At 41.2% G+C, this 12,776-nt stretch overlaps 1 protein-coding gene across 10 annotated transcripts in view; it reads left to right on the top strand.

Moving 5' to 3' along the window:
* The window catches only part of SIPA1L2 (signal induced proliferation associated 1 like 2), a 264,129-nt gene that overhangs the window by 212,550 nt on the left and 38,803 nt on the right, over nt 1-12,776 (top strand). For all 10 annotated transcript variants that reach the window (XM_064276677.1, XM_064276676.1, XM_064276670.1 and 7 more), the window contains 2 exons: nt 6,409-6,633; nt 11,223-11,376. In XM_064276677.1, the coding sequence (XP_064132747.1) occupies nt 6,409-6,633; nt 11,223-11,376 (379 nt within the window). The remainder of the gene's footprint in view (nt 1-6,408; nt 6,634-11,222; nt 11,377-12,776) is intronic.

Raw genomic sequence — 12,776 nt, 5'->3', positions numbered from 1 at the left:
GGCCCTCCGGGGGGGGGCCGGGATCAGTCCTACCAAGCCCTTCAGCTGAAGAACGGTGAAGATAGCACGTCTCCAGAAGAAAAGCAGGGTGTTGTTTTACCGAAAGAAAAAGGAATGAATGCTAGACAGGGAAATTATAAATGACCATCACATAATCTGTCTTCTGTCAGCTGGGGCAGAAGAAGCAGAGGATATAGAGATTATTTTCACAATAGATACTCCTACTACTTTTTACCAGTCCCATTGAATAATCTGACTTAAGTTTAGTAGTAAAGAGCTAAAATAACATTTAAGGATTATCAGTGACTTTGGTTACCTGAGTTAATCCTATTTGTTTCAGGGACAATTGAAAATTGACCATACTATAAAAACCATTGGGGGAGTTCATAACCTTCTGATGTCTTATACAAAGTTTATAAGCTTTTGTAAAACAGCTAATTTCATGATAGATGCCTTGTTAGACAAATGTAATTGGCATCACAAAGAATTTCTACATTACTATTAAGTAATATTTCTGTGGGAATGGCTTTCCGAGCACACTCATTTATAAATAGAGGCAGAGATATTTATAGGCATTTGAAGTAGATTTTCTTGAATACCTTAACTGTTCATTAATTTAATGGGTTAGACTATTAGAAAGTATATAAAAGTGCTAGATTGAATTTCTGATTATGTATTTTTCCCCAGCACTTTAAATTGCATGTGTGCACAGCTATTGTGGAAAATGATACACATTGAGTGAGTGGAGCCCTTTACCACTTGGCTGCCTTTTACTTGTAATTCTTAGTTGGTGATGACTTGGAAATCACAGTTTCCAACTTGCATCGTAGGCTTTTGCTCAGTATGAAATCCAGTCATTGCACTGAATCTTCTTAGTACCTCCCCCAGCCTATACTCGAGGGGAAGTAAGAACTAAACTATTGGCTTGTTTTCTGTGTGTTGAGGTAAAAGTTACTTCACTAATTGAAGTGTAAGGGGCTGGCCTGTTGAGTCACCCTAAGATTCTGTGCACTCTGAAATGGTGGAGTCTGGAAGCGGGAGGCATGAAGTGTAAGGGGCTGGCCTGTTGAGTCACCCTAAGATTCTGTGCACTCTGAAATGGTGGAGTCTGGAAGCGGGAGGCATGGGCATACCGGCACGTAAATCAGCCAGCTCCTTACTCTCCTCCCCTCTTCCAGGTCAGATGGCATGGCTGTCAGTTCAGAGCTGGGCCCCATCCCTAAGTGCAGGTTGTGAGCAGGGAGTAGCTCAAGTAGCAGAAAAACAGAGACTGTCTAGTAGGGGCTGCCATCTGTGCCAGCCAGCCCAGCTAAAGTCATACCTAACCTCAGGGCATCTTCTTCAGAGCACTTACCCTGGCTCAGGTTGTTTGTTGGGGCTTTTTGCCTGTGTCCTTCCACAAGAATGCAGGCTGTCTTCTTCTCACTGGATGTCTGTGTTTTGAGGCTGATAGGGACTCTGCCCTTCTTATTCATGTTTGTAACACCAGCACTTAGGATGGTGCCTTGCAAGTGGTTCTAGTTCAGTTCCAGTTGCCATCAAGTCAGTTCCAACTCATGGTGACCCTGTGTGCGTCAGAGTAGAACTGTGCTTTGTAGGGTTTTCAATGGCCGATGATTCCCAAGTAGATCGCCAAGCCCTTCTTCTGAGGTAACTCTGGGTGGTCTCAAACTTTCAGTCTTTCAATTAGCAGCCATGTACATTAACCATTTGCTACCCAGGGACTCCTTGCACGTGGTAGGCACTTGAATATTTGCTGAGTGAAAGAAGGAACAAAAATAAGAGCACTCGAATACTTACTGGTAGAGTTAGTAACCAGGGCCTGTGTAGCCTAGAAGGAGCCCTGGTGGTGCAGTGATTAAGCACTCAGCTGCTAACTGAAAGGTTGGTGATTCAAACCCACCAGCCACTCAGAGGGAGAAAGATGTGGCAGTCTCCTTCTGTAAAGATTAAAGCCTTGGAAACCCCATGGGGCAGTTCTATTCTGTTGTATAGGGTTACTGTGAGCCAGAATTTAGTCGAGGGCAATGAGTTTGGTTTTTTTTTTTTTTTTTTTGGCGTTTTTGGATACCCTAGGGAAGGACAAGGGATATGCACAGGGATCAGCGATTCCTAATCCACAGTTACAGAAGCCCCGATCTGCATATGTTCTACACCTGACTTTTCTAATTGTGCTGTTTCACTACCGCCACCCCCCAGCCCCAACTCACACACGTGTGCTGCCTGACCGCCACCTGGGAATAAAGCAAGCATGGAATTGTGTATATGGTACAATTATACTAAACAGAAGCGAGGAGGGCACTTACAGCTCTTTAGGACAAGCTACGCTGCTGTGAGAAAAAAACGGGTGGAGTTCTAGGAATCATCCATTAAGCAGAACAAACTTATATCTAGCCTGCTTTCGCCAGCTGCTCAGTGCTTTTAATTTAGCAAACGTTTTTTTCTTCCTACGTGAGCAGGGCACTTTGATCAGAGCTCAAAATACAAAGAGTATTCACATTAGCCTAACCAAGATTTTGCAGAGTGAAATAAATCAACTGCAAAAGAAAAGGGAAACTCATGTTCTGGGTCTTTTTGTAAATTGCCCATGTAATTATCAGCTTACTCTTCTGTTAGTACAAATGTTTGAAAGTTGGCAGTATGACTCTAAAATAAGAACTTTATTGTAAAATAAAAAGGATTTATAACAAAAATTTATTACCAACATTCTTGAGTGTTTACCAGCTTCAGAGAAAACATATATAATGAAGTTACTGCTACCAAGCACAGATTTGTGCCAGTATATTGCTCATCAAATACACTCAGTAAATTTATTCTTAGAGTCAACTTTAAAATATATTAATTGGGTAAGAGAGTTTTTAATCAAGTTTTGATTGGAAAAGTATCTTTTACAAAAACAAATGGAAAAATACATAGGGTTAGCAATTTATGTGGTCATTATTGAGCACACCTTCTCAAAAACATTCTCTTATATCAGCGGGAAAAATGTGAATCTGCCGCACAAATGCATCATACTAACTGTACCATGACTTTGAGTACCCCAGACTTGTCATTTTTGGTTAAAAAATTTTTTTAAAAACTTAAAGAGGGTTTATTGAGGGGGTTGCCTTCCTTTGGGCATTTTCAGTACCAGATAAGATTGTTTAGTCATGTGATAACTTTGACTGGAATATTTATCATTTAAATCTGAATATGAGACATCTTGGGGACCATCAAGGGTTTTAAAATATATGCCGCACATGGTAACTAAATGCAATTCAGGACACTTAATTGGATTCTAAATGGGGTAAACAAAAGCTATATGCCTTATTGGGATAATTGGAAAATTAGAATATGGACTGCATATTAAAAAAAAAAAATTTTTTAGATAATAGTATTTCATTAATGCCTGAGTGTGATAATTATATTGCCATTATGTAGGAAAATGTTCTTATTCTTAGGAAATGCGTGCTGAAATATAGGGGTACAATGTCATAATTCTTGCAACTAATTTTCAAACAGTTCAGAGAGGAGTACGCATAGAGAGAGAGGAGTAATGCAGGTTTAACAAAATAGTAACAATTAGTGAATCTAGACAAAAGGTACGTGGATGTTTATTCTGTGCTTGTGCATTTTCTGTAGGTCTGAAATTTTTTTAAATTAGGAAGTTTCGGAAAAATATCTAGGCCTTCAGAACCCATTATCTAGATACTGGGTTTTATGTTAGGAGTTTATTAACTGTTATGCCCCTCATTAATGAAAGAGTTATCTCCCTAAAAGGAGCTCTGGTGGCACAGTGGTAAAGCGCTCAGTCGCCAACCAAAAGGTCAGTAGTTCGAACCCACCAGCTGCTCCGTGGGAGAAAGATGTGGCAGTTTGCTTCCATAAAGATTACAGCCTTGGAAACCCTATGGGCAGTTCTACTCTGTCCTTCAGGGTTGCTATGAGTCAGAATGGACTTGATGGCAACGGGTTAGCTAGCTTGCTCTTTCCAGGCCTAGTTTATTCCTTGCTTGTTCCTTAGTTTGCTCTCAACACTGTACTTTATTATTCCACCAAGCTGGTATTTGATCTGTGTTGTGGACATTGTTGGGATCATGGCTGAGAGCCTAGAGTGCTGGAACCCAGAGAGCTCTCACTCAGGGGACATCAGACCTCCTGCCTGCAGCCAAGCTACTTCATGGAAGTAGATGAGGTGTTTGGTTTTGTTGTTGATTGTTTTTCACTTCTATTTTTTAATTTTTTTAAAATTTCTCCAAGATACAAAGACCCAAAGGTGAGTCAGTGTATTTTGTTTCCTTATTATCCTTTTGAACCCCTGTAAGAAGTCCGTTTTAATATCATTCTTAATTTTAGACTTTTTTTTTTTACTTCCTCCATTGTGTGGTGCTTGCTTTATAGGTAGGCTTTTCAGAAAAGTTATGTGCTAATCAGAAAAAAAAAAAAAATCAGAAGTTTCCAAATAAAACTATATTTCATTATACAGGAGGAGCTAGCTACCTGAGGAACCCCGTGGTAAACTCTTTTGAATAGCAAGGACTCCTACTTGTGAATAATTCTTTCATGCATCACTTTTAAAAAATTAACTGCATTTACATAATGCTTTACCCTGGACTATTCAGAACAACCCTAGATACTGTTAATTATCCCCATTTTACCGAGAAAACTGAGGGCCTCACACACGGGCATTGGAGCTGGCATTGGACCCCAGGCAGTCTGGCCAGAATCCTCATGCTGCTCTCGTGTGCCAAGTTTTCTGAAAGTGAAGCTCTAAACTCTGGCATTAGAACCTTTCTAAACTCTGGCATTAGAACCATAATTAAACCTTTTAAAAAGTTTCCTATTTGGAAAGTAATTCATAATCTTTATCTTTACTAGTTTTTCATAAAACATTTTATTGTTGGTCTCCCTGAATTTAAAAAGATCTGTAGGCTTTTAGATTTCTAGGGGTGGGCATGCAGTCCACCTAATTCCTAAGTCAGTCAGTGCAGCTTTTCCACTGCTTGAGCTTATCCACTGGCATTTTCAATGTTTTATTGTTTTTAGGAATTCCAGCTTCTTAAATATTCTGTTGTTGTTGTCTAATCATATGATAATATAGAGATCATGCATTGTAACTCCCCCCAGGTTAAGGCTAGGACATGGCTGGGCCTGGAAGCTCTCTCTGTCCCGTCCTATCACACCCCTTTCCTTCTCCCTACAAGTAAACACTAACCTGATTTTTGTGATAATCATTCCCTTGCTTTTCTTTAGAGTTAATATGTATAACCCGTTGCCATCTAGTTAATTCCGACTCATAACGACCCTATAGGACAGAGTCGAACTGCCCCCATAAAGTTTCCAAGGAGCGCCTGGTATATTTGAACTGCCAGTCTTTTGGTTAGCAGCCGTAGCACCTAACCACTGCACCACCAGGGTTTCCTTAGTATGTATACCCACTGCTGTTAAGTCAGTACCAACTCATAGCGACCCTAAAGGACAGAGTAGAACTGCCCCATAGAGTTTCCAAGGGGCCTGGTGGATTCAAACTGCTGACTTTTTGATTAGCAGCCGTAGCTGTTAACCACTACACCACCAGGGTTTCCTTTAGTGTGTATGGTGCTTATATATTCATGAACAATGTGTTGTTCGATTTTGCCTGTTTGTGAACTTTATTTTTAAAAAAATGAAATCACGTTCAACATAATTCAGGGCATACACTTAGGAGTGGAACTGCTGGATCATACAGTATTATGGCAGTGCAGACCTTCATCAGGTGATGCCCAAACTGTTTTCCAAACTGCTTTGCCCACTTTACACTCCCCCTAACAGGAGGAGAATAACTATTACTCCAGGTTCTTGCTAACACTGGGTGTGGGCATATGTTTCCATTTTTGTCAGTCTGGTGGGCAATAATGGTATTTCACCATGTGGTTTAGCTTGACTTTTCCCGCTGACAGAGCCCTGGTGGCATAGTGATTAAGAGCTCAGCTGCTAACCAGTAGATTGGCCGTTTGAGTCCACCAGCAGCTCCTTGGAAACCCTGTGGGGCAGTTCTGCTCTGTCCTTTAGGGTCTCTGTGAGTCGGACGGCAACAGGTTTGCTTCCCTGATGACAACTGAGGTTGAGCATCTCTTCTTACGTTTATTCACTGCTGGGGCTCCTTCTTTTTTGGAGCGTCAGTTTATGTTGTCCATTTTTCCATTTTTCTGTTAGATCTCCCCTGACTGTAATTTTAACGTCCCTCTTGCCACAAGTATACAGCTTGCACATGTGCTTACTTGGACTGTGTAGAGCGAGGCCTTCTAAGAAGGTGCGTGTGTAAAAAAGAAGGTCACATCCGCTTCACAGAGAAGGAGAGGAGTAAACTACTGTGACTCTGAACCTGGATGTTTGCCAGCCTGGCTGAGATCTGATTGTGTTGCTGCTTTTTTATGTTTTTCTCCTCAGTGGTTCACACCGTTCAGGAAGCCCTTCAACTCACTGTTCCAAAAATAGTGGGTCTCTGGATACATCCAAGGTCTACATTGTGTCTCACAGTAGCAGTCAACAGGCTCCCGGGTCAGTGTCCAAGCCCTACCACAGACAAGGAGCAGTGAGCAAGTATGTCATCGGCTGGAAGAAGTCAGAGGGCAGCCCACCACCTGAGGAGCCCGAGGTGACCGAGTGCCAGGGGTAAGGGTCTGCTTGTTCTCCTCTAGTCAAAGTTATATGTTTGGGAGGATTGGCTCCACAAATGTATTTTCCCCCAACAGAAATGCATTAACTAAAAAAGAATAATCTAAAAATGTATTTTTAAAAAACTTTAAATGCTGGCATTTATATTTCTCTTTAAAAGTCTCCTCTTTCCTTGATTTTTACATTAAAAAAATTGTCTTTGCTTTTTGTTCTTAGGTTTAAAAAGCTGCCTCCAATAGAAAAGTCGTATGCTGTAAATTATGTGTATTAATGTAATTAAAATGAATGTATTAATGGTGCAAGCGTAGATTCTTTGTAAATAGACAAGTTCAAAGGCAGTTTGAATTCCCATATAGTCAGTTTGTTTCTGAAAATTGCTGTATAAATGACATCATGAAAGGAAAAATATTTTACTTAACTTTCCCATGACTTGGATTTCCCTTTCGCTTGTTAGGTTTTTGGTGGTAGGCAGGAAGGGATGCTTTGTATCTGAAGAAAGAAAAGAGAAAAAAATACTGCTAACCCATTTATAATGCTTGTGAAAACTGTACCGGTGGCTCCATAAAGAGAAAAGTAATCATGTTCTTTAGGCTAGTAAGAGCTATTTAGCTGTTGCTTTGCCTGTTTTTTTCAAGGCTAAATCATCAGATCATTGTGTGGTACTGTGCCTGCATACAGTGGTACCCTCAGATGCGTGTGGGGAGTTGTGTGCACGCATATGTGTGTGTGCGCATGTACGCAAGTGCAGTGATGCCTCTTCTAGATTTTCATCTTGGTCAATGAACTATTATTTTTTTCTTTTAAAAAGTGACTCCATGTCTTAAGTGTGGTTCAAAGGATATTACCATCTAAATTAAAAGTCATTTTTGTGCTGAGATTGAACATGGGATCTTTTAGTTAAAAAAAGCATATCAGTAATTATAAATGACTTATTTGGGAAGCACTTTTATATTGATAACTAGACCTTTTTGTTGTGAATACAAATGTTATAAAGATATGTTGGTACTTTTACCTACTAAGAGTCTTCTGAAAGTCACTACAAGCCTTTTAGATTCTATAACATAGTTTTATTAGCATGTTGTATATAGGTGTAAGCACTGGGTAAGGAGAAGGGCCCTCTTTGAAAGTCAGCAAAGTGTGGAAGGAGCCCTTTTGGACATTTTTCACTTGAGGACCCAGAACTTAGGCATTTTGTCATGCAGGTTTTATGACACTGACTTTAAAAAAGCGGCAAAGTCAGGACCATTGTGAGAAATGGGCTTGTGTCTCCGGGTCGACATACGTACGCGTGCCAGGGGTGAATCACAAAAGGGAGTGTGAACCTCAGCTATCCCTTGAGGTCATCTTTTAACAAAATAACCAATTGACATACAAAAAGGATATTACCCGTGAGTACAGTGCTCCATTAAAAAACCATCTACATGAGACCAAAAGGCCAACAATGACTCAGAAGCAAAGATGAGAACGTAAGGGGACAGGGAAACTAAAGCACTGGACACAGAACAACCAGAGTGCAGTTAAAGAGAACGTTGACATGCGGTGAAAACTGTAATGTCACTAAACAGTTTGTGTAGAAATTTTCAAATGGGAACCTATAATCTCACATTTTAAAATACCATTTACAAGAGCTAGTTATTTATTTATTCGACAACCCTTGAATGTTCATATTTACCACATGTGAAAAGTTATACCAGGTATTAGCAATCCAAAACCAATTAAGTTCCAGTCCCTGTTTTCAGGACTACCCAGTCTGAGGTGAGGAAAAAACCACACAGAGGTGACTAATTGCAGTATACTGTAAGCGGGCATGTTATTCCCTATATTAAATTGGCATTGATTATAAAAGGATAATGCCAGTTTTTAGTTGCACTTTTCCCAGTTCGTGTTGAAATGTTCTGAGGAACTCTTTTGTATCCTCTTAAAACCTACACCTTCTTCAGTATTCTGTGTTTAAGTGGTTTTACTGTCTAATTGGTCAGAAATTTGTGATCCACCCAACACTCTGACCTTACGTTTCACATTGTTGTTCCCAAGTCTTACTGGTGCTACCTCCTTAAACCCAATCACCACCTCTCCATCTCTCTGGCTATAGCTCTGCCATCGTATGTCCTGTCTCTGCCCCGGGCTGTTGCTCGGGTACCCTAAGTGGTCCCCCGCCTCCATCCTGGCCCCTCCTTCTGCTTTCCGCATTGTACCCAGAATGCTTTTCTTTCTCCTAATATCCAAAGCATGTTTGCTTCTCTATTTGTAACGCTTCTAAACTCTAGTATCCTCAGGGTTACAGCTAAATCTCTTAGCATGGCGTGCATCGTCTGTCACGATTTGTCCCATCCATACTTCCAAGCCTCATCTCTGGCCACCTTGACCCCTACGCTTCTTTATAGCTCTGTTTTTATTGCCCTAAAAGAGCTATTCTGTCTTAGGCATCTGTCTCCCTTTATGTTGTTCCCTCTGCCTAAACGCCCTTCCTAAGTTCCTGACTGTGGCCATACCATCCTGAGGTGGGGTCTTCCTGCATCCTCTGCACGCACACGGCACTGTAACCACCTGTGATTTCCCACTGTCCTGTCCTGTACGCATGACTAGAGACAGCCCAGGAAGACTGTGTCCTGTTCACCTCTGAATGTGCAGTGACTGGTGCAGAGTAGGCCCTCAGAGCACATTTATGATATGTTATTTGGCAGTTGTTAAAAAATTATAATTTAGCAGAGAAGGCTAGTGGTTTTTAGTCAAACACGTAGAGAAGCAAGACCAACGTATTTTAATAGTAATAATAGTATAATCTTCTTATCTAATCAGTTAACAGTGGGACCTTGTCTTAGTCTGTTTTCTATAGAGGAGCAAAACCAGTGAAGTGTGTATAAATATGTATAGAGAGAAATTTACTTCAAGGAAATGGCTCATGCAATTGTGGGGGCTGGCAACAGGCTGAAGACCTCTGCTATCTCACGTGGTTTCAAGGCTAATGAACCCAAAATCTGTAGGTCAGGTGGCAGGCTGGAGGCCTCTGCTGGCTCATGGGATTGTGGAGGCTGGCAAATCCAACACCAGCCGGTCAGGTGGCAGACCAGAGACTTCTGCAGGCTTATGTCCCAGGAAGCAGAGGTCAGGTGACAAGAAGAGTGCAGGCTCAAGAAAGAGACAGGGAGCTTTACCAAAACATCGATCTGTATACTGCAGGCAGGCCACACCCTCAGGGACACTCCCCTTCAGCTGATTGGCCATCATATCAGATCACAAAATGAAAGGTGATTATGTAGTGCCTGCCAAACCACTGAGAATCCTAGCCTTCCCAAGTTGACACATAACATTAACCATCGTGAACCTGTTGGTTTCCCAAAGATAGGACCTGGGCTTTGGGGCACTTCTTGGATGCACTCTTCATAAACTTTCCATTGCAGCATTCCTTATATTCTTTCATGCAGAGACCTTCCACGACTTTGGCCTCCTGATAGCTACCGTTCTAATGTCATGCTATCCCACAAGCAAGCCAAGTCTTTAGTAAGTTTTTAAAGTTTTTAAAAGCTTCTTTTTACAGAAGCTGCTTGTTCATGTTGTCAGCATTGGCTGTACTTCCAGAACTGAGCAATGTAAGAAAGGCTGTCCCCCCTCAGGAACAAAGCAGAAGTCACAGAGACTTCCAGATCAAGGATTCTTAGTTGTGAGCATATCTGTGTTAGTGTCGTCTAACCATTTCCCAGTGAGGTGTCGCACTGTGGCCGGGTAGCCTGGCTTTGGAAATAAAGCCACCTCCATGGCACATGAGAACATGTGGGTCATCTTCTGTGGCTTGCTGCTGGGGACACACATTCCTGGAGTGTTCCGCTTCAGTGCCTTGTGCCTCCACGGGCAGTACAGCCCCTGATTATTCACTGTGTCTCTAGGAAGGCTGGTTACTCAGATTGCATTTTCAGAATAAACCTTTTTAAAATGACTCCCCGGTTTCTTCCCTGGAAAAGAGCTGAGAACAGTAATTCAGCTTGACAGTCTTTGGTTGTCCATAAATACATTTTTATACACTGATAATTAAGGGAGACAGCTGCTTTATTTATCCAAACAGCTTTGTGAAATTGCTGATAATAAAACATGCTTGGCATACACTTGGATTGATTACTCTTAAACTCCAGGCCTCTCCCTCAGGTGACTCTCTGTTGCTAGGGTGAGGTATGGGTCTGGTTGTCCAGCCTCAAGAGAAAGGCGCTCTCATCTCTCTGAGAAGCCCCAGGGTTGCTTCAAAAGATGTATGATAATCTCTGATGAATTATTGAAACAGTGTTTTCTGACACAGATTAGGAAAGGGAAAGCGCAGCCTTATTTTAAGAGTTGGCTGTATTTTCTTTGTGTCCTGGGCTTTGGGGATCTGATTTGTTCCTGAATTATTCAGAAATCTAACTTGCGGTTGAACTCATTTCACAAATACAAAAAGGCATGGGGATTTGGAGCAAATGCAGCAAAAGCAAACTGACTAAATAATTAAGAATTGTATGTGTGTGTGTGGCTGTTGAAACTGGTTACTGGATTTTAATTCATAGTGCTATAGGCACTTTACCAAATCTCTTAATTTCAGTTCTGATTTGTTTCAACAGAATGTATAGTGAAATGGATACCATGTCCACAGCAAGCCAGCATCAGACGGTGGCAGGAGAGGCCATTTCAGAAACTCCACATGTTCTGACAAAAGAAGATTTTCTGAAATTGATGCTTCCTGACAGCCCCTTAGTGGAGGAGGGGAGAAGAAAGGTTAGCTACTTTTGTGGGGCCTTGGAGTTTTTTTTTTTTTCTTTTGAAAAACCAAAAAAACAGCCTGACAGCTCCCAGAGTACTTTCACATGCATTCTGTCTCTTGACCCTTATCCCACTAACTCTCTGGTGTGGCAGGTCGTTTTTAAATTTTATTTTATAAGGAAGCAGCATATCACTGATCACATATCACAGAGTTTTAAATCTGGATGGAGCAAGCCTCAAATCCAGGTTCCAACAATTATTAGTTGTGGTACTTTATGCAAGTTACTCTGCCTCTCTGCTTCAGTTGTCATCATCTAAAAGGTGAAGATACTCTATTGCAGAGATATAGTGAAGAAAAGAAATAACACGTGGAGAACCTAGTACAGGATTTGGGTATAATTGGTGATCAGTAAATAACAACTATAAAAAAAAATTCTAAACCAATTCCCTGTAGTAATACTTCAATTCAGGGCACCTGCTTTTTGATCCAGAACTCTTATCCTCTGCTGTAGGCTGCCTTTCCTTAGATGTAATCCTATTCATATGATTCTGCTTCCGGCGCATAATAAATAGTGATGGGCAGGCACTGTGCTGCTGCTTCCGGGGCATTATAAATAGTGATGGGGGTGGGCACTGCGCTACTGCTTCCAGGGCATTATAAATAGTGGTGCGGCGGGCACTGCGCTACTGCTTCCGGGGCATTATAAATAGTGGTTGGGCAGGCACTGCGCTACTGCTTCCGGGGCATTATAAATAGTGGTGGGGCGGGCACTGTGCTGCATGGAAGTATGCAGAGAGCACCGTGAAGGCTGTGCATAAAGATTATAAAGCGGCCTCATGCCCAATGGCCTGCCCTCTTCGGTCACAGTGTAGTGGTCTCTTGATAAAGTACTGATGGTTAGTATTATTTTTAGTTTCATTATTACTGAACCATTAAACCACTTGGAAATTATTAAAAGCAGCTTTACAGGTTATTTAGCCGGTTCTCTTTTTGCGAGTAACTGAGCCCCCGAATGATAAAATGTTAACTCACAAGTATGTGATGGCAGCGACAGGAGCAGAATTCAGGTATTCTTACTTCTAATTCAGTGCTCCCTCTTATTCAAATAAAAAGGAAAAAAGGTAAAAATCAGGCATTGCCACATTGACTGTGATCAGAGTGAAAGCAAGTCTTTGTGCTTTTGTCTTCCCTATAATAAAACAATGCTGGAATTAACCTAATTGTGTTCTTATAATAAGACTGTAATTAGATACTACCTCAAAGCTGCTTTAATCTGCTATGCTTATAACCATGTTCTGAAGGGCCTGCTGGTCATGTGTGAAGAGGGAATCCCGTAAGAACTTAATCATAATGAGTCTTCTTTTTAAACGTGTATCAAATCATGTGCATGATACTATATAAACTTGGGTGCAAA

This window comes from Loxodonta africana, chromosome 25 (assembly GCF_030014295.1).
Source record: "Loxodonta africana isolate mLoxAfr1 chromosome 25, mLoxAfr1.hap2, whole genome shotgun sequence".
Taxonomy (NCBI): domain Eukaryota; kingdom Metazoa; phylum Chordata; class Mammalia; order Proboscidea; family Elephantidae; genus Loxodonta; species Loxodonta africana.
The sequence above is the reverse complement of the archived record's forward strand: the minus strand, read 5'-3'. Positions and strand labels throughout refer to the sequence as shown.